Consider the following 25,438-nt stretch of genomic DNA (forward strand, 5'->3'; position numbering starts at 1 on the left):
AGGTCCTTTGGGAAGGCTCCTTCTCCCATCATCATCATATATTGCATTATTTAAAATTACCTTTTTCAAGTAACGACACACAATGAGATAGATTTCAGTGCATTCTCAGCTCATGCTGCTTTATTGCTAAAAAATATATATACACAGGTGCAGAGTTTCCAGCTTTTAACAGTTCCTTTTTACATCAAAGAATTACATTTCTTCTTCAAAAACCCCAAAGATGCATAGATTGAAATCAAGCTGCCTTTTGTAATACTTTGAATAATATTAAATGAAATTCTTTTTAACATTATACACCAATGGTGCAATAGGGAATATGCAGGACAGCATGTAAACACAGTGAGCAACTCATTCTACAAGGCAGTAAGTAAAGTCTAATGTGAAGGACAGTCTAGGATAATCTTTCTGGTTATAAGAAATTAGTGGTTTTAAGAAAAATGCCAAGACTGTTACTGTTTAAGGATTGATGATAATATATTGCCAGAATACCTTTCTTACCCCTAGGAGAAAAATATTTTTTCAATTATGTAATGACATATCACCAACGGAGAAAAAAAACCTAAAAACTGTCAGTAACAGATATCTATTCTGACTTCAAAGATTTAGGAGTTCACAAGAAATCTGTGATGTTTGGTTTTCCAAAACTAAGTATTTTAATGTGCTTTAGTGGAATAATCAGAGGAAGTTTGGGAAACTGTTCTTAATCTTTAATGGCTGACAGACATGCTGTCAGCAATTGGGGAGGAGAAACTATATTCCAGATATGACATCTCAATATATTTGAATGGAAACCAAACATCGCAATGATAAGAAGTCTCATTCAATTCTGAAACACTGAAAAGTTATCATTCTACTTTATTTATTCCCAAAGGTATTTGTAACAAAATCACACAGGAAAGAATGTGAAATAAAAATGTTTAAAAAAAAATTTCAATCATAGAATGTAAAACCTTGAATGTGCCTAGTGAAAATCATTTAGTCTATCTTGAATTCTATTGAGGCTTCTTTCAGACATCATGAATGCCATTTGTATGTTATTTGTCATATCATTTGTATTTATATAAGGGTTATTTTCAAAGTCAGGAATTTTCTCAAGGAAAATTTTAAGCTACTACAAGCCAGGTGCAGTGGCTCATACCTGCAGTACCAGCGCTTTGTGAGGCTGAGGGGGCAGATCACATAAGGCCAGGAGTTTGAGACCAGCGTGGCCAACATGGTGAAACCCCGTCTCTACTAAAAACACAAAAATTAGCTGGGGGTAGTGGTGCAAGTCTGTAAACTCAGCTACTAGGGAGGTGGAGGTTGCAGTGAGCCGAGATCACATTGCTGCACTCCAGCCTGGGCAACAGAGTGAGACTGTTTAAAAAAATAAAAGGAAAAGAAAAATTTTAAGCTACTGCAATAAATATGTTTATTCGTCAAATAAATGGCAAGGATTTTCTTCTTTTAAAGTGGAAAAGGTTTCTCCTGTTTAACCTGGCATCAAAAGCTTTAATCAAGGAATTGTAAGCCGGGCACAGTGGCTCATGCCTATAATCCCAGCACTTTGGGAGTCTGAGGCGGGTGCATCACGAGGTCAAGAGATTGAGACCGTCCTGGTCAACATGGTGAAACCCCGTCTCTACTAAAAATACAAAAATTAACTGGGCGTGGTGGTGCACGCCTGTAGTTTCAGCTACTCGGGAGGCTAAGGCAGGACAATTGCTTGAACCTAGGAGGCGGAGGTTGCAGTGAGTCGAGATTGTGCCATTGCACTCCAGTCTGTCTGGGTAACAAGAGCGAAACTCCGTCTCAAAAAAAAAAAAAAAAAAAAAATCAAGGAATTGTAGTCTGACCAAACCCATCAAGGTTAGAACTTTGGCTATAAAATTTGTTTAAACTATTCTGTATGCAATACAATAACAGAAACTAAACCACAGATAAAGGGAAGTCTCCCTTGTTGCAGGGTGTCAGGGGTATTTTGTTTCTTGCGCACACTGATTATATTCAACTCAAATCCCAGATGTATAAACATGTATAAACATCTGGGATTTTTAGTTTATAAATATCATAAACGAACTCCATATCCACATCTAGTTATTTTACATACTCCATACTAGCATTCCCTACATTCCTACTCTTTGTGAAACTCTGCACCTTTCTGATTATTATAGCCATAACAGCTAATTTATTCAACATGCTTAGTTTGTGTCTTTTGTTTTCAAACATGCTTGGGGACTGACTAATGGAACCAGGCAAGAGGTTAGAGGGTGGGCACTGTTATGCCCCAGTCCTGACAGTCTGAATGTCTTATGGTTGCCCCTGTTTATCTTCCCATTTTCAATGGAAGAAAAATCCTTTATAAAAAAAAAATGAAAACAATCGGAATAAATTCAAGCTATTGGTTTTAGTCTCTATTGCTTCATTGTTAATAAATGCATATATAAAACTACTAGTAACCACAACACTGGACATTTTCAGTCATGCATTAGAATGTTCATACTCTAAAAGCAGAGTTATGGGCCTGCCACTATTGCTTGCACTTTGAATCAGGCTCAGTTTTAGTTTAATAAGCATGCAAAATAAACTCCTTGATTCAGAGGAATTATGGGAAATAACAAGGATCCATACAACAAGTTTCAACTCAAAAGTTGGGTTAATAATTGCTTAGAAATGCAGGTAGATGCTCCACTTCTATCACAATGCTGCTTCAGAACAGAGACAGAGGAGTCGTACACAAAAATGTTAAAATTAGGACCACTAATCAGTTTTAAAAGGCTTATATGCAAATCCTGGCCCTTCTGAGTAGAGAATTATATAAAAACAGTCTTAAAGAGCTATAAATTTTCTTAGCCATTACTGACAACTGTAACAGGACAGCACAGGTGCTTTCTGTTCTAATTCACACTAATGAGCATTACCTGCATAGCTCCCTGGGGAAAAAATGATAACGAGCAAGGCTAATACAATGTAAACTCAAGCATCAATGCCCTGAAATTTAACACAGCTCTCTGCTTTTTAAAACTGTTCACCAAGGGATTCTTCCAAATAGGATATAATCAATAGCCAATTAGTTTATTAATAAACGAAGCAATTTGCTTGCACCAACAGCACCATGAGAATGTAAACACCTGGAGGCCAAGAGTCTCTTCTTTTTGCATATCACAGATACACGAAGAGTAAACATGAGACCACAACAACTTTTTAAAATAACAGCAAACTTTCAAGACTGAAAGCTTGTAGTGTATTTTAGCATTGAGAATTATTAACATGGCTGTTAAGGGTAATCTTTAATTGTTCCAAGTAACTGAACTGTTGACATCATTGTAATAGATAACACTGTCCCCAGATGTGCAGATATCTGAATATTGCTTAGTTATTCCAATGTCTCTAAGACACTAAAGTGGATCTACAATCAACATAGCCTTTTCCCTATGCATTAGTTGTCATGTAAGAATTAAGAGGCACTATTCCTAGATCTACATCACTTATCTTTCAGTTTTTTCCCTGGGAAAACAAGGAAATGTAGACCCAGTCTTTTCAGGGATAGTCAAAGTGCTAAAAGGCCAGGATTAGACATCAGGTAAAAGGGAGTGAAGTCACCCTAGTTCCACTATTATATCCTGATGCGAGCTGTGTGGTTCCTCAGATCAAGCAAGAAACTAGTTTACTGGGTTCTCCTTGATAAATAAGCAGTCACAGGCCATAGGCCATATCCACATTAGAAAAGGTTTTACACCCCACCCACCCAAATATTCAATGGCTATTCCCTTCAATCCTTCTGCCTTTCATCTTTAAATCCTTATTCCCTAATCATGAGAGAAATCCAGCTTATCTATGTTTGTGGGAGTTTTATTTTAAACATTAAACTCAGGAACTTCTCTCCCTTTAAAAAACGTACCCAGGAAACCAATGGAGAAAGATGAGACAAAGCAGAAAGTATACCACTCTACAGAATAAATGCCTGTTGCTAAAACCTCTTAAGCAAAAAACCCACACAGCTGCTTCAGTGGGGCTGTAGTACATTTGTTTTCAGGTTAAGCACTATAAAGGTTTAATTTCAACGGCTCTAACCCTCTGAATTAGGAAACAAATAGGGTCTTTAACCTTTAACTTACACAAAAGCTGACATTTCTCACACAAAGATAAATTCATATACATTCATACTGTTCTAAAAGTACCTTTTATATGCTCTTTATCCAGAACATTTTTTCCTTTTGTGCAACTGTTGATTTCAGAGCCCCACAAACTCAAGTAGTATCACATATTCTATCATACAACCTTGCTAATGCAAATTACTATACATGCAAAAACTGTTATTGCTACTACAATTCTATCTCTTGAAATTTACTATTCATTTTATGGCTTTTTTTTTTTTTTTGCAACAGGAAATATCCTTTCCTATATGCTGTGCTATTCTGCATTCATTACCTTTTCAGTTTTTTTTTTTTTAATAATTGCTTTTCAGTAATAGATTGTCCCAGGCACTAAACTATTCAAGCCAAGAATATAACTACTTCGCATACACTATGAGAATCTAAACTTGGGTCTCTGGAGATCTGCTGCCAGAATCTACTTGTTCTAACCTTTGTATGCACAAGATATACCACATTATAATAGTTTTGCATTTGTTATCATACAATAGTTATGTAGAATCTGTCAGCAAATGATGGACGCTTCCTAATACTGAAATTTAAAAATCACCTCAGAAAACTGCCACTCTGAGTTCTCAAGGCAGCTTTTACAGGTAGGAATTACTTCCCTAAGAAAGCTATCTTATTCTTTCAGAAAGTTACCGTATTCTTATCTTTCAGAAGATAGCTTTCAGAATAAACCAACAGTTTTATTTCCACAAGTAAAGTAGATAAAAGTGAAAGCTGTCTGAGGCTTACTATAACCAAGGAAAAGAGTCTACCTGTTACATAGCAACCTAGGTAAGCATCACCCAGCTACATTTCCAGTTCTCATGAAAAAGTCTGAAATCCCATCAATAGACAATTCAGCAGATTTGGAAATAGGAAGAGCCCATAACAAATAACTGAATACTCCAAATTACTGAGTGTTTACACAGAGCATGCTACAAAGAGGAAATGTAAATGGTCTGCAGATTAGAAAAGCACTCACTAAAGCAATTAACACAGCATCTCCATAAGACATACAAAATATAATTTCTTGACACACAAGGAGTAGGAAAATAATGAACCTAAAATACATGCCATGCAAAGACAGTTCAAGAGCAGGCCGGGTGTGGTGGCTCATGCCTGTAATCCCAGCACTTTGGGAGGACAAGGCAGGCCGAATCACTTGAGGTCACGAGTTTGAGACGGGCGGGGCCAACATGACAAAACCCCGTCTCTACTAAAAATACAAAAATTAGCTGGGTATGGTGGCGCGTGCCTGTAGTTCCAGCCACTCAAGAGGTGGAGGTTGCAGTTAGCCAAGATTGTACCACTGCACTCCAGCCTGGGCCAGAGTGAGACTCTGTCTCAAAAAAAAAAAATCAAAGTAGAATAATGAAATGGGGTCTCATTTTGACTTGAGGTTTCGTAAGACATAAAGGCAGCTGGTTTCCAGATTGCTTATGGAAAGCTGAAATGTCCTCAAACATAGTATCTCAGATTTTGACCCTATATTTCTATTCATAAATGAATCTTTTAGGCCTTAATCTCTTTTCCCCAGGGAAAATATAACAGATTTAGACATTATGAAAAAAGAAAAGGTTCAGATTTCCACTCTTTTTACATTATTTGTTATTATCAATAATTCCCCCTGAATTTTAAAATTACTAGGCTCATGCACTAACCCCTAACATGGCACTACAATATGCTACCAAGCACTAATGCTTACAAAACTATACACATCTCAAAATGGAAGACATTGGTGATTTTGTTGTTCTCAAACAACTTGTAACATTTGTCCACAAGTATTAAAATATACATATATATATATATTTCTATTGCACATGTCCCGTTTTTCAAAAGAAAAACTGCCAGCTAACATGGATAAGCAAGGGAAAGGAAGGAAGCATGGCTGCAAATCAACGCATAGTCCCGCCTAAATTATAGCTTTTCCTATTAAGGGGACAAAAATTGACAAGAAAAAAATGTAGATGTGTTAAGTAAACACTGGGCAACTACAGCTGGAATATATCCATTTTGTTAAATGCACCTGGTCTGAACCATGGTAGATACAGAAACAATTTCAAAAAGCATTAAATGCTGGTTCTCTCAATTGTGAAATGAAAAAATATAAAGCATATGGAGACGCGAGTCTGATATCTATCCAAACAAGTGGGCCAGAGCTGCTTTCAATGGTGTCAAAAGTACAGGTACTCTACCCCCTGCCAAATGATCCTACCCAAAAAGATGCCAAAGTACACAGAGAAGACAAGTAACAGACAACTGGAAGGTACAAATTCTCTATGATATGACATTTTAAACATATCAGTAGAACCCAAACATGTAGGCTCCACTGTCTTGAACAATTCTAAAATATTAAGAACATCAGGAAGTAGGTAGATTACTTAGAGAAAAATCTGAGTTACTTTTAACTAAAGTTATTTCTACTACGCTTTATCACTTGTAGCTGCCCTCAAAAAAAGAAATTATATTTTACATATAATGTGTAATTATTTCACTAAAAGTATTTTTTACCCATTTCAAATGGGTTGATTGACCAATCTCAGTAATTTCCCATTTTGGGCCATTTCTATCACTCTCAAATTTTGGTGACTCTGCCCTAAGTCCCAGCATCACAGCATTCATGGCCCTGAGTAAACATTCTGGAAAACACACAGATGTTCCAATACTATCTGTCCTTAATTTGAACTAATTAGTTTTAAAATTTATTCTCTACTCACAAAGAAGCATAAATAAAGGTTTCACTCTTATGTAAAGACATGACAGTACATACAATGGTTCTCAGCTGATTTGGAAGCAAGGACAGTTTTCTATGAGAGTCTGTTCTTTATAATGAATAACTATTATGGTAAAAAAAAAGAAAATCCATTTCTTATTGTAACTATTTTTCTTGTTCAAGGTATCTTTTCAACATCCTGAATCTACAATGATCCAATTACAAGTTTGGGAACATTGCTTCTGAGGCCCATGCATTCTCTCATGAGAAAGTTCAGTCCCAACCAGGAAAAGTACCTGAGTCCCAGCCTTTTGAGCCTAACACTACACCTAGTATCTTGAGTAAGAAATCAGACCGGACATGGTGGTGGGCGCCTGTAATCCCAGCTACTTGGGAGGCTGAGGCAGGAGAATCACTTGAATCTGGGCAGCAGAGACTGGCTCTAGGCTCGGCAAAAGAGTGAGACTGCCTCAAAAAAAAAATAAAATAAAATAAATAAATAAAAGAAATGACATCCAAGTATCCACCTTGGGTTGCAGGAAAACAGTGAATATATAATATGAAACACCATAAAGTCAGATGTCACTGCATGAGGCATTTTTGCTTTTCTTAGGGAAAAGGAGTTATATGAAAAATTCTCTCAACCTCCCATCCCACCCCGACTCCTCTGTGTCCAAAGTTGTTTTTTTTTCTTCATTTTTTTGAGATAGTCTCACTCTGTTGCCCAGGCTGGAGTGCAGTGGCACAATCTCGGCTCACTGCAACCTCCATCCACCTCCCAGGTTCAAGCAATTCTCCTGCCTCAACCTCCGGAGTAGCTGGGATTACAGGCATACGCCACCATGCCTGGCTAATTTTGTATTTTTAGTAAAGATGAGGTTTCTCCATGTTGGTCAGGCTGGTCTTGAACTCCCAACCTCAGGTGATCCGCCTGCCTCTGCCTCCCAATGTACTGGGATTACAGGCATAAGCCACCGTGCTTGGCCCCGGCTTTTGTATAAAATTGCGCCTTTGTTCTTATTCAGTAAATCTATGTCACAGGATGAGCCAAGATTTAAATAAATAAATATATGTAATTTTTTACTATTTTTCATGTCAAATTAGAAATGCATATTTGGAATTTACTGCTGCAGTCTCAACTGTGCTTATCAGGATAGTGGCTGAAACTGGAAGACATTTTTGTTTTTAAACCCTGAAGTCATCCATACTTGCTATTTATTTAGTCTTCTGGTTCATAACGAAAAGTATTCACAAATACCACCACCTAAGCACCTGTTTCAGATGAAACTCAGACTTCAGCTTGCAAAACGATGTCTTTATAATTAAGCAAACCGCAGAAAACCTATGCGAGTTGCTTCTTTCTTCGTGAAGTTGACAAGATAACTGGAATCCTAGGAGCTCCTCTGTGTTCAGTCTGAGAGGCAGAACAAAAAAAAGGTGGACTTTTTCATTCCAAATCATGGAGGTAAGGTATAGAGAAGTGACATCCACATTTTAAGAGTAGGGAAAGTAACTGGGTAAAAGAAGTAGAACTACACACTCCAGGAGACAACGTAGAGACACCTAGAAATACAAAATAAAAACAGGAAGATTAGTACAGGTACTTCTGTATGAGCTGATTCAAAAACAATATCTAAAACATGAAAGTGTAGGCTTAGCACAGTGACTCAGGCCTGTAATCCCAGCACCTTGGAAGGCGGAGGTGGACGGATCACAAGGTCAGGAGATCGAAACCAGCCTGGCCAACATGGTAAAACCCTGTCACTACTAAAAATACAAAAATTAGCTGGGAGTGGTGGTACACGCCTGTAGTCCCAGCTCCTCAGGAGGCTGAGGCAGAAGAATCACTTTAACTTGGGAGGCGGAGGCTGCAGTGAGCCAAGATTGAGCCACTGCACTCCAGCCTGGGCTACACAGCAAGACTCCATCTCAAAACAAAATAAAAAACAAAACAAATACACAAAAATTAGCCAGGTGGGCTGGTGTGTGACTGTAATCCCAGCTACTCGGGAGGCTGAGGCAGAACTACTTGAACCTGGTAGGCAGAGGATGCAGTGAGCCGAGATGGCACCACTGCACTCCAGCCTGGACAAAGAGGGACTCCAGTTAAAAAAAAAAAAGAAAAAGTGGCCAACATAGTGAAACCCCGTCTCTACTAAAAATACAAAAATTAGCCAGGCATGTGGCAGCCACCTATAGTTCCAGCTACTCAGGAGGCCAAGGCAGGAGATTCGGAGAATCGCCTGAACCCAGGAGGTGGAGGTTGCAGTTAGCCAAGATTCCATCACTGTACTCCAGCCTGGGCAACAGAGAAAGAATTTGGCTCAAAAAAAAAAAGAAAAGAAAATAATATTTTGGATTATGTATTATCTAGCCATAACACCAAATTCAGTACTGTCATCAGAAAGGCAGTAACAGCCAGAAAAATAAATACAAGTATGATACCAAAATAAAGCTGGATTTATACAAGCATGATAGAAAAAAAGCTTATTTACATATAAAACATTATTATTTTTTGAGACAGTCTTGCTGTGTCACCCAGGCTGGAGTACAGTGGAGTTACCTCAACTCACTACAACCTCCACCCTCTGGGTACAAGCGAGTCTCATGCTTTAGCCTCCTGAGTAGCTAGGATTACAGGCATGCACCATCACACCCAACTAATTTTTGTATTTCTAGTAGAAAGAGGGTTTCACCATATTGGCCAGGCTGCTTTGAAACTCCTGAGCTCAAGTGATTCACCCACCTCAGCCTCCCAAAGTACTGGGATTACAGACATAAGCCACTGTGTCTGGCCACATTTGTGTTTAAAAGTAGCACTAAGCCAGGTGTGGTGCTCACACCTGTAATCCCAGCACTTTGGGAGGCTGAAGCAGGAGGATCCCTTGAGCCTAGGAATTGGAGACCAGCCTGGGCAACACAGCAAGACCCCACTCTACAAAAAATAAAAAATTAGCTGAGTGTGGTGGCGCCCTCTTGTGGTTCTTGCTACTTGGAGGCTGAAGCTGAAGCATAGCTTGAGCCATGACTGCACCACTGCACTAAGCCTGGGGCAGCAGAGTAAGACTGTCTCCAAAAATAAAAAACAAGGTAGCACTATATCTTTGCTTGCAGCTCTTATCAAAAGAAAAAAGAAACAATAATAAAGTAGCACTGTACTCCAAATTTGATGTTTAAATACCTAATACTCAAAACCATATGAATCTTACTCTGAATCACCTTCAACTACCACCAATAGATGGTATTTTATAAAATAAAACTAAGTAAAATATATGCTATTCCATTATCACCAACTGCAAACATGTAAAAACTAAATCAAAGCTGGGGGCAGTAGCTCATGCCTGTAATCCCAGCAGTTTGGAAGGCTGAGGCAGGCAGATCGCCTGAGGTCCAGAGTTTGAGACCAGCCTGGCCAATATGGTGAAACACTGTCTCTATTAAAAATGCAAAAAAAGCTGGGCACGGTGGCTCACGCCTGTAATCCCAGCACTTTGGGAGGCCGAGGTGGGTGGATCACGAGGTCAAGAGATCGAGACCATCCTGGTCAATATGGTGAAACCCCGTCTCTACTAAAAATACAAAAAATTAGCTGGGCATGGTGGCACGTGCCTGTAATCCCAGCTACTCAGGAGGCTGGGGCAGGAGAATTGCCTGAACCCAGGAGGCAGAGGTTGCGGTGAGCCGAGATCGCGCCATTCCACTCTAGCCTGGGTAACAAGAGCGAAACTCCGTCTCTTAAAAATAAAAATAAAAAAAAAAACCTATGAAATAATTTCTATTATTCTAAGCTACCTAGTTTGTGGTGCTTTGTTACAGCAGGCCTAGGAAACTAAAACTACCACAGTAGGTATGAAGCCAATTTTGCAGATATAATGTTATTGTCAGTTAAGAAAGGACATATCCTCTCTTGCTTTTTGAGTAACAGAACCTAGTTTATTTTTGTGGTAAATTCATAAGGTATCAACAACCCTTGGCACCAAATAGCCATATACCAAGAATTATTAAAAGCGTACCTAAGGTTTTAGAAATCAAAGATAAAGGTCAAGCATGGTGGCTCATGCCTATAATCTCACTTTGGGAGGCCGAGGTGGGAGAACTGCTTGAGCCCAGGAGTTCAAGATCAGCCTGGGCAACACAGCAAGACCCCATCTCTTTAAAAAAAAAAAAAACACACACACACACACAAAAGGGGGGGGGGCGGGTGTGGTGGTTCATGCCTATAATCCCAGCACTTTGAGAGGCCAAGGTGGGCAGATCATGAGGTTAGGAGTTCGAGACCAAGGTGATAAAACCCCGTTTCTACTAAAAATACAAAAATTAGCCAGGTGTGGTGGGAGTCTGTAATCCCAGCTATTCAAGAGGCTGAGAATCGCTTGAACCTGGGAGGTGGAGGTTGCAGTGAGCCGAGATCCTGGCACTGCACTCTGGGTAAAAGAGCAAAACTCTGTCCCAAAAAAGAAGAAAAAAAAGAAATTAAAGATGAAAATATCAATATTTCCCTATAATTAAAATTTAAATAAATATAATAGTGACTAAAATTTTCCCAGTTGTAGAAAAAAATTAACTATTGTTCACTGTTCATGGCATGGAGTGTAGATTGGAACAGTCACTATGGAAAACAGTATGGAAGTTTCTAAAGAAATTAAAAATAGAACCACCATATAACCGATCACTCCCTCTTCTGGGCATATAACCAAAGGATATGAAATCACCACCTCATAAAGATGTCTGCACTCCTATGTTCAATGGAACATTATTCACAATAGCCAAGATATAGAAAAAACCTAACGCCTATCAATGGATGAATGAATAAACTGTAGAAACTATAATGTGTATATATGATGGAATATGTTACTTAGCCCTAAAAAAGAAAGATCTTGGCAGGCGCAGTGGCTTACACCTGTAATCCCAGCACTTTGGGGTGAGGTGAGGAGACCAGCCTGGCCAACAGGTGAAACCCTATCTCTACTAAAAAAATACAAAAATTAGCTAGGTGAGGTGACACATACCTGTAATCCTGGCTACTCGGGAGGCTGTGGCACAAGAATCGCTTGAACTAAAGAGGCAGAGGTTGCAGTGAGCCGAGATGGTGCCACTGCACTCCAGTCTGGGTGACAGAGCAAGACTATCTAAAAAAAAAAGATTTTGCCATTTGTCACAACACAGATGAGTCAGGAGGACAGAGAGAAAAATACTGCACAGGGAAAGGGGAGGGGAAAAAAAAGAAAAATATTGCACTATCTCATTTACATGTGCAATTTAAAAATATATATATATATACAGAGATAGAGAACAAAAATTGATGAAGGAGTTAGAAAATGAAGAGATACAGGTCAGAGGACAAAAAGGAACAGTTATGAAGGATGAACAAGTCTAATGATCTAATGTACAATATGACAACTATAGGTAACAAAATTGTACTGTAAACAGGATTCCTGCTAAGTGAGATTTCAGCTGTTGCCACAAAAACAAAACAAAAGAATAGGCCGGGGGCAGTGGCTCACACTTGTAATCCCAGCACTTTGGGAGGCAGAGGCAGGTGGATCACGAGGTCAGGAGTTCGAGACCAGCCTGACCAACATAGTGAAACCATATCTCTACTAAAAATACAAAAAATTAGCCAGGCATGGTGGCGCGCCTGTAATCCCAGCTATTTGGGAGGCTGAGGCAGGAGAATCACTTGAACCTGGGAGGCGGAGGTTGCAGTGAGCCAAGATTGCACCACTATACTCCAGCCTGGGCGACAGAGCAAGACTCCATCTCAAAAAGAAAAAAACTATGTGACATAATGGATGCTAATTTACTTCACTGTAGAAACCTTTTTACTATCTGTATGTATCCCATAACATCATGAAACATACACAAAATTTATTTAAATAAAACCATCTAGTAATAGGTGGTTTTATTTTTTTATTTTTTTTTGAGACGGAGTCTTACTCTGTCACCCAGGCTTCAGTGCAGTGGCATGATCTTGAATGATTGCAACCTCCGCCTCCCGGGTTCAAGTAATTCTCCTGTCTCAGCCTCCCAAGTAACTGGGATTACAGTGCCAGTTATCACACCTGGCTAATTTTTGGTTTTTTTGTTTTTTTTTTTTTTGAGACAGAGTTTCGCTCTTGTTACCCAGGCTAGAGTGCAATGGCGCGATCTCAGCTCACCGCAACCTCCGCCTCCTGAGTTCAGGCAATTCTCCTGCCTCAGCCTCCTGAGTAGCTGGGATTACAGGCACACACCATCATGCCCAGCTAATTTTTGTATTTTTAGTAGAGACGGGGTTTCACCATGTTGACCAGGATGGTCTTGGTCTCTTGACCTGGATATCCACCTGCCTCAGCCTCCCAAAGTGCTGGGATTACAGGCTTGAGCCACCGTGCAGGGCAATTTTTGTATTTTTTTAGTAGAGACGGGGTTTCACCATGTTGGCCAGGCTGGTCTTGTACTCCTGACCTCAAGTGATCCACCCACTTATCTTCCCAAAGTGTTGAGATTACAGGTGTGAGCCACCATGCCCCGCCTACATTTATTTTTTTTAATTGATATTTTTGCAAGATAGAGTCTCTCTCTGTTGCCCAGGCTGCAGTGCAGTGTCATGATCTTGGCTCACTGCAACCTCTGCCTCCCGGGTTCAAGCAATTTTCCTGCCTCAGCCTTCCAAGTAGCTAGGGTTTAGGCATGGGCCACCAGACCTGCTTAATTTTTGTATTTTTAGTAGAGATGAGGTTTCCCCATGTTGGCCAGGCTGGTCTCAAACTCCTGACCTCAGGTGATCTGCCCACCTCGGCCTCCCCAAATGCTGGGATTACAGGTGTCAGCCACCATGCCCGGCTTATTTTTTATCATTTAATTTCCTTCAATCTAATTAAATACGAGTCTTTTTTCTTTAGACAGTAAAAATTGCTGGTAGTTTGGACTAATAATCAAGACTATTCCTTTTTACTTAATACATTTCTGCTGTTGAAAAATAAAAGATTGAACTTAAATTTCGACAGTTTACAGTCATTTTTCATGTTCATATTCTGCTCAAGCTCAGGGCTTATCATTCCACTTCTGTGTACCTGTTTTCAAGCTGCTTAAACAGTATTTGGAATGATTAGCCTACAATTACTTACTTGCCAAGTCCTGAGTTCAGAATTTTGTTCTTAAGATGAATATAAAAGCACCCAAATGTCAAGGAAAATGTTCTTCCTGTGATAAGGAATCTGAAAAGAAAAAGAACGTTAAGCATATAGCCCTCACTGTTGCTACTAATTTTAGTATACAAAATTAAACAAGCTATTGTTAAAAAAAAAAAAACTGGGGCCGCGAGAAGTCGCTCACGCTTGTAATCCCAGCACTTTGTGAGGCTGAGGCGGATGGAGCACGAGGTCAAGAGATCCAGACCATCCTGGTCAACATGGTGAAACCCTGCCTCTACTAAAAATACAAAAAATTAGCTGGGCATGGTGGCACATGCCTGTAATCCCAGCTACTCAGGAGGCTGAGGCAGGAGAAATGCCCTGAACCCAGGAGGCGGAGGTTGCGGTGAGCTGAGATCACGCCATTGCACTCCAGCCTGGGTAACCAGCGAAACTCCGTCTCAAAATAAAATAACTAATATCATAAACTATTCTAAAGGAACAATAAGAAAGCAGTTACTCTCTACCTGCATTGGCATTATTTTTAAAAAGATGTCAAGTCTTGAAGCACTGATTCTCAAGTTTTACTGGAACACCGTCCTTTTCGAGAATCTGAAGCTATGGACCTTCTTCTTCCCACAAAAATTTGTAATTGTGCATAAAATTTCCAGTAGTTTATAGACCTCTATTTAGACCTTTGCTTTAGTGTAGGTGACCACTCCCCTTGGTAAGGCAGGCAAGGAAGAATGTTCGGTTCCTTTCCTCTGGCCGATCTCTTTTTTTCTTCTCCTGGATGAGACAAAAAAAAAAACCCACAAAAAATAAACTGACAAAAGCGACAAAAAAGATCTCATACAGAAATCCTCTATTTGTTATTTTCGACTCCAGTAAATCCAGGGCCAACAAGGAGCATATCCAAAAAATTCATTTGTCTAATGGTGTGTCCATCGGAACGGAACTGAACTAATGTGCCCAGTTTTAAACAGGAACTTTCCTAGAATTTAACTGAGAGACCAGATAAGGGGTTACAACAATCCAAATTACAAAAAGAGACACCCCGTGAAGTCAAAGGAGAACCAAATACCAAATGCCTCACAGTGTTGACACTGTGCTTCCCCACACTTTACACAAAGTACGTTCTAATAACATTTCCCCACACGATTTTCATTCTGTCTCGGTAAGAACAATAGTGTACACAGAAACCAAAACGGTAAAGAGCCTGGCGTCAGCGGAATTAATGCGCCATTAGAATGTTGTCAGGACATCAGTGCCAGAACTGCTTACTCAGATCGTAAAAGTTTGGGAGGTGGGACTGGGAGCGAATGGATTTAGTAAAAGTTGCACGAGGATGTCCGCGATACACACACTCGAATGCAATTCCCAAGGGTAACCGCTTACAAGTCTCAAGGTCAACGAGCTAGGGACACAAAATACTCAGCGCTACAACAGGCCTCAAATGATACCGCAGCCAGGGGCAAAAGAGGGGGCACGAAATCTCGAGGCGAGGAGTGTAAGTAAATTAATAAAACAAAGATATTCTTTGAAAAATAAATCGATGGTGGATGCAGCGACTGCCAGGTATAGTCCCGCGTGGGTGCAAGCAGGAAACACAAAAGCGGCTAAAGGCACGGCACTGGGAAGGACCCAGGCGGGCTGAGGAGAGTGTGGGCCGTGCGACACACCCAAAAGGCGGGTGCCGCCCTGGGGCCCCTGAGGTTGGAACTCCCGCCTGGCCAAGGCTGAGGCCGGCTGCCCGCAGCTCGCAGGTTCCTGGGAGCTTCCTTCCCCGGCATACGGCTAGGCCACGCCACCTCCTCGCCACCTGCTTGTCCCCCCAGGTCACTGGCCTTCTCGGCTCACCTCGCACGGTCCAACAGATGCACTCGGCCTCCCGGGGGCTGGCCGGACTGGCCTGCCCCCGGCCCAGAGGCCAGTTCACAGGGGAACGCCTCACTCCGCCATATTCGCTGCTTCTCAAGACTGCCAACCCTGCGGCGGGCCGTTTCCACAAGCCCCACCCCCGCCACTGCCGTTGAGTAGTGATTGGACACGGGCTTGCTCACACACGCACGCGCGTTCTTCATGCGTTGTAGGTTGGTTCGAATGCACGTCAATCAATAGCACTCGCCACACTCCTTCCATCCCTTTTCTGTCGGATTGGGTCCCGGAATTGATGTAACAGGGAAAAATGCTTTTGCAATTCATCTATTAAGACTGTAAAATTTCCGCGTAAAAGCTGTGCCACTTGGTAAGATAGTGTGGCCAGGCCACGTGACTATTTTAATCCACTGTTAGGTTAAACTGTAGGACTAATAATTTTTCAGGCCCGAGGGCTTTTTTTTTTTTTTTTTTTGAGACAGTCTTGCTCTGTGGCACAGGGTGGAGTGCAGTGGCGTTATCTTGACTCACTGCAACCTACGCCTCCCGGGTTTAAATGATTCTCCTGACTCAGCCTCCCGAGTAGCTGGATTACAGGCACAGGTCATCATGTCTGGCTAATTTTTGTATTTTTATTAGAGACGGGGTTTCACCATTGTGGTCAGGAGTCCTGACCTCAGGTGATAAGTGCCGGGATTACAGGCGTGAGCCGCCGCGCCCAACCCCACAGCTTTTAATTCTGGGATAGCACAACAACTAGGCAAAACATTTAATGGTTTCAGTTTATCTCTGAGTGGGACTCATTTAGACTCTTAAAGGGCCCAAATGTCCTGCTGTTTACAGCTTTGATCAATACAGGAGAGAAGGACGCGTCACTTTTCTGAGAGCCCTTCTACAAAGAGGTAACCTGTTATGACTGGGAATTTTGTTGTTTGCTACACCCAACTGTAGGACATCCTTTCTTCTGCAACGTTTCCAAGAGGGGCAGGGAGGGTATGTATATGGGGTGGCTCTTCATCGGGGTTATGACAAGCGGGGCCTGGCGTAGGCGGTGTAGGTCCTCCGTGCTTCCCGGACACCAAGAGGGCTGTCACCTGGTCGATTGGTAGCAATATAGATTCCTGGCCAGGCGTAGGTGACCACACCTAGTTTGTAGTATAAGAAAATCCGTCTCCCTCCATGCGGCCTCACGCCCTCAGGACACCGTCCCCTCTACCCCACACCCTTAATCTTCTCAGCTCTTCTATTCAAGAATTTAGCCTTCAGATGACAAGCTGCTTTGTGAGCTTTCCCTTTCCAAGAACTTTGTGTAGCCAGATCGCACCACATCAGTGATGGGAGCAGCCCCAGTCTTGTTTTTAGCAGCATTCACCCGTGTCTGCTACCTGACCAAAGTCCAAAATTTGTCAGGGTTGACAGCTGGGCAGAAGTCTGGTTCCTCCGTCAAGAAGTAATGCCTCATACCAACTTTACCAAAGGAACCTGGGCGGTATTTGTTGAAGCTGGTCCTGTGGTGATGCAGATCACCAGCATTTACCACAGCCTCTGGGGTGCTTCCAGTGCTTACAGATGCAGCCATGGCAAACGTAGCCCTGAAGTTTCTGGGTCTTCCTCAGTCTGGATGGTATGTTGGCGGCCCCAATGAAAGAGCAAGGTAGTCCTCTTTTAAGGCATCTCTGCAGTAATAATTGTTCCAAATCCCAATTAACACAATCTATTCTAATAATGTGTGTGTGTGTTTGGAGATAGAGTCTTGCTTTGTTGCCTAGGCTGGAATACAGTGGCACAGTCTCGGCTCACTGCAACCCCTACCTCCCGGGTTCAGGCGATTCTCCTGTCTCAGCCTCTGGAGCAGCTGGGATTACAGGCGCCAACCACGACACCCAGCTAATTTTTGCATTTATGGTAGACAAGGGGTTTCGCCATGTTGGGTAAGCTGGTCTTGAACTCCTGGCCTCAAGTGATCTGTCCACCTCAGCCACCATAAGTGCTGGGATTAGAAGCGTGAGCCTAATAACATTTTAAATGCAACTGACAAAATGATTCTAAAATCAATTTGGAAAAACAAGTGACGATAAAGATGTCCTAAATAGAACACCAAAGATAAAGGAGCATAATAAATGTAGCAAACAATGTAAGTATATGCTTGAACTTTGACCTAGTAATTCCACCCTTGTAAAATTTTTCAAAGTAAAAAGTTTTATGCAGAGATTCATTACATCAATATTTTATAACAGATAAAATTAGAAACAATAGGCCATGGCCAGATGCAGTGGTGCACGCCTGTAATCCCAGCACTTTGGGAGGCTGAGGCGGGCATGTTGCCTGAGGTCAGGAGTTCAAGACCAACCTGGCCAACACAGTAAAACCCCATCTCTACTAAAACTACAAGAATTAGCCGAGCATGGTGGTGGGTACCTGTAATCCCAGCTACGTGGGAGGCTGAGACAGGAGAATGGCTTGAACCAAGAGGCAGAGGTTGCACTGAGTCAAGACCATGCCATTGCACTCGAGCCTGGGCAACAAAGTGAGACTCTTTCTCAAAGAAAACAAAACAAAACTAAAAATTAGCTGGGTGTGGTGGCACACACCTGTAATCCCATCATCTTGGGAGGCTGAGGCAGGAGAATCCCTTGAACCTGGGAGGTGGAGGTTCCAATGAGTTGAGATCACACCACTGCCCTCCAGCTTGGGCAACAAAGTGAGACAGTCTCAAAAAAGAAATGAAAATGTGAAAAGCCATGTAAAAGCAAAGTATATCACCACTGAGGCTGCACATGAAGGAAGAGGTGGGCAACTGAATAACAAGGAATAGACAGATACTGCATTTTTAGGCTTTTTCTATCTTTATTTTTTTAATTTTTTTTGAGACAGAGTTTTACTCGTTACCCAGGCTGGAGTGCAATGGCGCGATCTCGGCTCACCGCAACCTCTGCCTCCTGGGTTCAGGCAATTCTCCTGCCTCAGCCTCCTGAGTAGCTGGGATTACAGGCACGCGCCACCATGCCCAGCTAATTTTTTGTATTTTTAGTAGAGACGGGGTTTCACCATGTTGACCAGGATGGTCTCGATCTGTTGACCTTGTGATCCACCCGCCTCGGCCTCCCAAAGTGCTGGATTACAGGCGTGAGCCACCGCGCCCGGCCGGCTTTTTCTATCTTTAAAGAATCAGGGAGTCAACAGAAATTGCATCTTACCTGGAATGAATGGGAAGTGGCCATGGCTGACAAAACCGTGTCTAAAGGCTGAGAGTGCTGGCCTGTAGAAGAATGTTTTCACTTCATATGTCCAGGCAGCAAAGTAGACTGCAGCTGACAGTACAGACAAACTTGAGTAAGAGAGACATTGTGATTTCAAACTTGAAGAAGGGACTAAGTTACATAAAATTCTTGTAAAATAGACAAAATCAACCAGGTTATTTTGTTTCAACCACAAGTATTTATTGATGGATCGAAGATACAATTTTAATGGAACAATAAGGCACAACTGTGGATTAAAAGTTTACTGCACAGCCAAAAGGGGGGAAAAGCTATAACCTTAGGAACTTTAGATATGCAAATCAAGGAGCCTGTGAAGTACCTCTCTAATAGGTCAGTATTGGACATTCTTCCCTTTTACATAATTCCTATATTGCATCACTTGATCACAGTCTGACTAATACTTCATAAAGAATTCTTCATTAATTTATATTTTGAGCCATCCAGCCTGGCTACTTCCCTGTTCTCCACCCTTTTCCATCACTTTGCAGTAGTATTTTTTAGCAATCCCCTTCCTAAAGACTTCTGTACACATCTTCAATAGTTTTCCAAAGCAAGGAAAGAAGCAAGCAAGCAATGAGTCAGAGTCAGCCAACGGCAGATGTGTGGATAAACAGACTCATAGACACATACATTAGGATGGCAATAGCCTGAATCATTGAAGTCTAAACTAAGCTGACTTTGGCAGAAAAGTTGCTGTGGCTTGCTCAAAGACCTGTAATGCTACCTTAGGTTGTGCTACCACTGCCAGACCTCTTGTTTTTAAGGGATTAGTGTGGTCTTTACAAGGAGCTAGGAAGCTAATGTTACCAGGCAGCTAATGATACAATAGTCAATTCTTTGGACTTGTATTAGGAGCTGACTATGGCTTTCATCATTAATATCTGCCAAGTGTAAAATTCATAAAGAATTTTGTGGCTGAGTGTGGTGGCGCATGCCTGTACAGCACTTTGGGAAGCTGAGGCAGGAGGATCACCTGAGATCAGGAGTTCAAGACCAACGTGGCCAACATGGTGAAATCCCCTCTCTACTAAAAATACAAAAATTAGCTGGGTGTGGTGGTGCACATCTGTAATCCCAGCTACTTGGGAGGCTGAGGTGGGAGAACTGCTGGAACCAGGAGGCAGAGGGTGCAGTAAGCCGAGATGGTGCCATTGCACTCCAGCCTAAGCGATAGAGTGTGACTCTGTCTTAAAAAAAAAAAAAAATTTTTGTGCAAAACCTCAAGACACTGAGGAAACAATCTTTAAATATTTTGGACTAGGATAACTTAGGCACTTCCGTAACACTAATCATTCTTTTTTTATTTTTATTTTTTGAGACGGAGTCTTGCTTTGTCACCCAGGCTATTGTGCAATGGCGTGGTCTCAGCTCACTGCAACCTCCACCTCCCAAGTTCAAGTGATTCTCCTGCCTCAGCCTCCCGAGTAGCTTGGATTACAGGCGCCTGCCACCACGCCCGGCTAATTTTATATTTTTAGTAGAGATGGAGTTTCACGATGTTGGCCAGGCTGGTCTTGAACTCCTGACCTGTGAAATGCCCTCCTTGGCCTCCCAAAGTGTTGGGATTACAGGCGTGAGCCACCGTGCCTGGCTCATAACACTAATCTTTCTACTTGGAAATGTGAAATGAAAAACATTCCAGTGCACGTAACACTGAGGCACAAACCATGCTGCAAAGGTGTGAATGCATGAGGCTGTATAGGGTGCCCAGCCTCCTTGTTAAAAAAAGCTATCAGAAAGTTCCCAGGCATACTGTCAGAGCAGCCATTCTGATGGTAACGGTGTCCCCAAACTAAGCAAACCTGTAGGCGTGTTGCTATTTTTTGATCAGTCAACACTGCATTAACAAGAGGAGCCACAGAGGTACAAAGTTGAAAATCAGAGGCCAGAGGTAGAGTGATGTGGGCAAGCAACCTAGAAGACTTGACTCCACACCTCTCACCAAGGCCACCTTTCAAGAAGGGGTATCTCCGCCCAGCAGCCCTTTGATGACAGAGCAGAGTGCAGAGGATGATCTTATACTTCTGAGAGAAGTGTTGGTTACTAAAAACTCCTGGAAAGGCAACATCCCAGAGGTCCATTTAATAATGAAGGTAAATAAAAACTGCCAGACCCCTGAACTATCCTGCCAAGTCAGAAATACATATATAGGGCACATCTTGTGGTGCCAAGTAAAACAGAGGAGATTTCGAGGCTTAATGAAAAGCAGAAAGACTGCCAGACTAACTGAACAGTATGTTGGATGACACAGAAGTAGGAAGCAAAGGCCATATAAAAAGGATAAAGAAGCATGCTGGCAGGCTCGCTGGAGGGAAGGCAGCAGGGCTACAGTCTACATCCAGTGAAAGAGCTTTGCTGGCTTGTTCTTGGCATGAGTCCCTCTCTCACTTTCTCAGACTGGATGGATGTGTGGCATTCAGCAGCAGAATGGGGAAGATGATATTTATAAATGAAGAACAAGTGAATAATACCGAACAGAAATAGACTGGTGTACCATTCTGTAATGCCCTGTTTAAACATCAAAGGCAGATTTGTGTTGACAGAACATATTCAGGGTTGTCATGCAACAGCAGTAGTACTTAGGGAGAAAGGGAATGATGGGGGAAGAGGTGGGGTTGGTGGAAGAAGGACTTTCAAGTTCCAGTTCTTAAGAAATACTAGACCTCAAGGAACAGTTTGGTCTCCGTCCTTTAGTGAAGAAATCGGATGCTCATTTTCTGTTCTACATCCACCTTCTCCAAAACCTGTGGGAAAAAACCAGTGACAGTTATGAAGGTTATAAAGGTCACAACACTCCCAAGCTCTTATCTGAGTTATGTTTTCCCTTCTCCCTCCTGTTCAGTGGAATTTAACTTTTTCTTTTTCTTTCTTTTTTTTTTTAATTTATAAAAAATAAAGATGGGGTTTCACCCTGATGGCCAGGCTGGCCTTGAACTCCTAACCTCAGGTGATCCACCCACCTCGGCCTCCCAAAGTGCTAGGATTACAGGCGTGAGCCACCACGCCCAGCCAAAATTTAACTTTTTAAACAAAGAAGTGGCAGGCCACGGTGGCTCACACCTGTAATCCCAGCACTTTGGGAGGCTGAGGCAGCCAGATCACGAGGTCAGGAGTTTGAGACCAGCCTGACCAACATGGTGAAACCCCATCTCTACTAAAAATACAAAAATTAGCCAGGTGTGGTGGTGCATGTCTGTAATCCCAGGTACTCAGGACGCTGAGACAGGAGACTCCCTTGAACCTGGGAGGTGGAGGATGCAGTGAGCCGAGATCGAACCATTGCACTCCAGACTGGGCAACAAGAGCGAAACTGTCTCAAAACAAAACAAAACAAAAAAAGAGATAAGTGACCAACCTTAACAAATTCTGTGAAAGATATGGCACTGTCCCCATCCTGATCAGCCTCCTGAATGGTCCTGTCTGCGATGCTGCCCAGCTGCTCATCTGAGATATTTACTCCGACCATCATGCGTAGCACCTGCAAGATCAAGAGCCAGGAATGACAAGGGCCTTGGGAATCGGAGGAACTCTTCTACTAAGATTAAAAATAAAGCTATCACCATCCTCCTTTTCCTTTGATGCCCACAAATACTGTCATGCACTGCATAATATTTGGTTAATGATCAGCTGCATATATAGTGGTGGTGCCATGAGATTATAACACTGTATTTTGATGAGAACACATGGACAAAAAAAGGGGAACAAAAGACACTAGGGCCTACCAGAGGGTGGAGGATGGGAGGAGGGAGAGAAGCAGAAAAAAGAACTACTGGGTAATAGGCTTAGTACCTGGGTGATGAAATAATCTATATATCAATCTCTCATAACAAGAGTTTACCTACATAACTAACCTGCATATGTACCCCTGAATCTAAAAGTTAAAAAAATTTTTAAAAAGATTACACCACCATATTTTTACTGTACCTTTTCCATGTTTAGATATATGTATTTGTTTTGGGGTTTGTTTTGTTTTGTTTTTTTGTTTTTTTTTGAGACAGGGTATCACTCTGTTTCCCAAGCTGGAGTGCTGTAGTGTGAATGTAGCTCACTGCAGCCTCACCTCCCATGCTTAAGTCATCCTCTCACTTCAGCCTCCGAAATAGCTGAGACTATACTACAGGTGCATGTAACCATGCCTGGCTAATTTTTAAAAATGTTTTGTAGCAATGGGGTCTCACTATGTTGCCCAGACAGGCCTTCAACTCCTGTGCTCAAGCAATTCTCCCTCTGCTGCCTCCCAAAGTGCTGAGATTCTAGGCGTGAGCCACCATGCCCAGCTGCAGATATGTTTAGATACACAAATAACATTATGTGTTTATACTATAGTATACTATACTGCATATAGTAGATACACATAATGGTATATAGTATAATATACTATATGTACTGCATATAGTATACTGCATATAGTAGTCAGAACAGTATATAGTTCTGCATATATTATATATGCTGCATATAGTATACTATACTGTATATAATAGATACACAAAATGGTATACAGTATAGGATACTATAGTATACTGCATATAGTAGTCAGAACAGTAACATGCTGCACAGGTTTGTAGTCTAAGAATAATAGGGTACACCATATAGCCTAGGTGTGTAGTAGGCTATACCATCTACATTCATGTAAGTACATTTTTTCTGAGGCGGAGTTTTGCTCTTGTCGACCAGGCTGGAGTACAATAGCACTCCCAGCCTCCCAGGTTCAAGTGATTCTCCTCTAAGCCTCCCAAGTAACTGGGATTATAGCATGAGCCACCATGCCCGGCTAATTGTTTTGTATTTTTACTAGAGATGGGGTTTCATTGTGTTGGTCAGGCTGGTCTTGAACTCCCAACCTCAGTTAATCCACCCAACTCAGCCTCCCAAAGTGCTGGGATTATAGGCATGAGCCACTGCACCCAGCTCATGTAAGTACATTCTATGATATTCCTACAGCTATAAAATTGCTTAACAATGCATTTCTCAAAAAAAAATACAAAATACAAAATACAAAAATAAAAATACAAAAAAGAAAAACAATGCATTTCTCAGAATGTATCCTCATCATTAGCATCATGTGACTATATAGCAGCTAAAAGGCTAAAACCCTTATCTTCTCACCTAGGCAATGAGGTAAGCAGAACTTATCTCAGTTACTGGTTAAGAAGACAAAGACTTACTAAGGGAAAGTCCCTTTGCATTTTGCCTTTCCTCATTCTTCTTACCCAGAATATAGATATGATGTCTGGTGGCACTGCAGCCACCCTGGAGCCATGAGGTGAGTAACATAAACTATGGATGCCAAGACAAGAACACAGAAGAAGCCTGGTTCGGGGATATCAGTTAGGTACTATACAAGCCTGGGCAATCTATACCAAACATTCTTGTTGTGTGAGCATAACTAGTTCCTTATTGATTTAAATTAGTTTGGTGGGGACTTTCTGAAATCCCCTCAAAAATGTAGTCCTCTTTGAGGTGCTGCCTTAAGCCAGCTATTCCTAAAGTATGCCCCCCAAAAACATAAAAATCCTTGAAGAGTTAAATGCTAAATCCCTTTCTGAGAAAAATAACAAGCACAATTATAGGGCTGTGAGAATTGAGTAAGAGAATTTAACACTGTTTCACCAAATTTGTCTCAAACTTAACCAACCCTTGGGCCCTGGCAATTCTATTAATATCTTTAGGGTGTGAACATACTTTGAAAATTGCTCCCTTAAACAAAATAAGGAACTTTAACAATCTGACTACCAGACAATATAGAAAGGCTGGTTCTTAGTATGAAATGGGGGACTGGGTGCCTTTCTGACTCCTTATATCACTAGTCAGTCACCTCTGTCTTCAAATGCTAAGAACTGAGTTTTTCCACAGGAAGAAAGGGCCTCTAGCCCAGTGGTTCTTAGGCTTTCTTTGCCTCCACTCCTTTACTTTTTTTTTTTTTTTTTTTTTTGAGGCGGAGGCTCGCTCTGTCCCCCAGGCTGAAGTGCAACAGTGCAATCTCGGCTCACTGTAACCTCCACCTCTAGGGTTCAAGCGATTCTCCTTGCCTCAGGCTCCTGACTAGCTAGGAATGCAGGTGCGTGCCCCCATGCCCGGTTTATTTTTTTTTGTATTTTTAGTAGAGATGGGGTCTCACCATGTTTGCCAGGTTGGTCTTGAATTCCTGACCTGGTGATCCACCTGCCTCAGCCTCCCAAAGTGCTGGGATTACAAGCATGAGCCTCTGCGCCCAGTCCTTTACTTCCTTCTACAGTCTCATGAAATAGATTTTTTTTTTTTTTTGAGACAGTCTCACTTGTCACCCAGGCTGGAGTGCAATGGCACTATCTCAGCTCACTGCAACTTCCACCTCCCAGATTCAAGTGATTC

General features: G+C 41.8%; 1 protein-coding gene, 1 long non-coding RNA gene and 1 pseudogene across 2 annotated transcripts in view; all 3 read right to left on the reverse strand.

Annotated features, from left to right (window-relative positions):
- Window positions 1–92: 92 nt before the first annotated feature.
- Window positions 93–15,934, reverse strand: LOC103795636 (uncharacterized). Its single transcript, XR_623229.5, has 5 exons — window positions 15,810–15,934; window positions 14,477–14,738; window positions 13,944–14,033; window positions 11,844–11,963; window positions 93–8,397 (listed from the first exon to the last, which is right to left on the reverse strand). It is a non-coding gene; the product is annotated as an uncharacterized LOC103795636 (long non-coding RNA).
- Window positions 15,935–16,894: 960 nt separating this feature from the next.
- LOC144577229 (large ribosomal subunit protein uL15 pseudogene) lies at window positions 16,895–19,048 on the reverse strand (annotated as a pseudogene).
- Window positions 19,049–19,245: 197 nt separating this feature from the next.
- CHP1 (calcineurin like EF-hand protein 1) overlaps window positions 19,246–25,438 on the reverse strand; it is a 49,534-nt gene continuing 43,341 nt past the window's right edge. The window contains exons 6-7 of the mRNA XM_035259796.3: window positions 22,443–22,565; window positions 19,246–21,831 (exon numbers count right to left, since the gene is read on the reverse strand). Coding sequence (XP_035115687.1) covers window positions 21,778–21,831; window positions 22,443–22,565 — 177 coding nt within the window. The 3' untranslated portion in view covers window positions 19,246–21,777. The remainder of the gene's footprint in view (window positions 21,832–22,442; window positions 22,566–25,438) is intronic.

The sequence above is a fragment of the Callithrix jacchus genome, chromosome 8, assembly GCF_049354715.1.
Source record: "Callithrix jacchus isolate 240 chromosome 8, calJac240_pri, whole genome shotgun sequence".
NCBI classification, from domain to species: domain Eukaryota; kingdom Metazoa; phylum Chordata; class Mammalia; order Primates; family Cebidae; genus Callithrix; species Callithrix jacchus.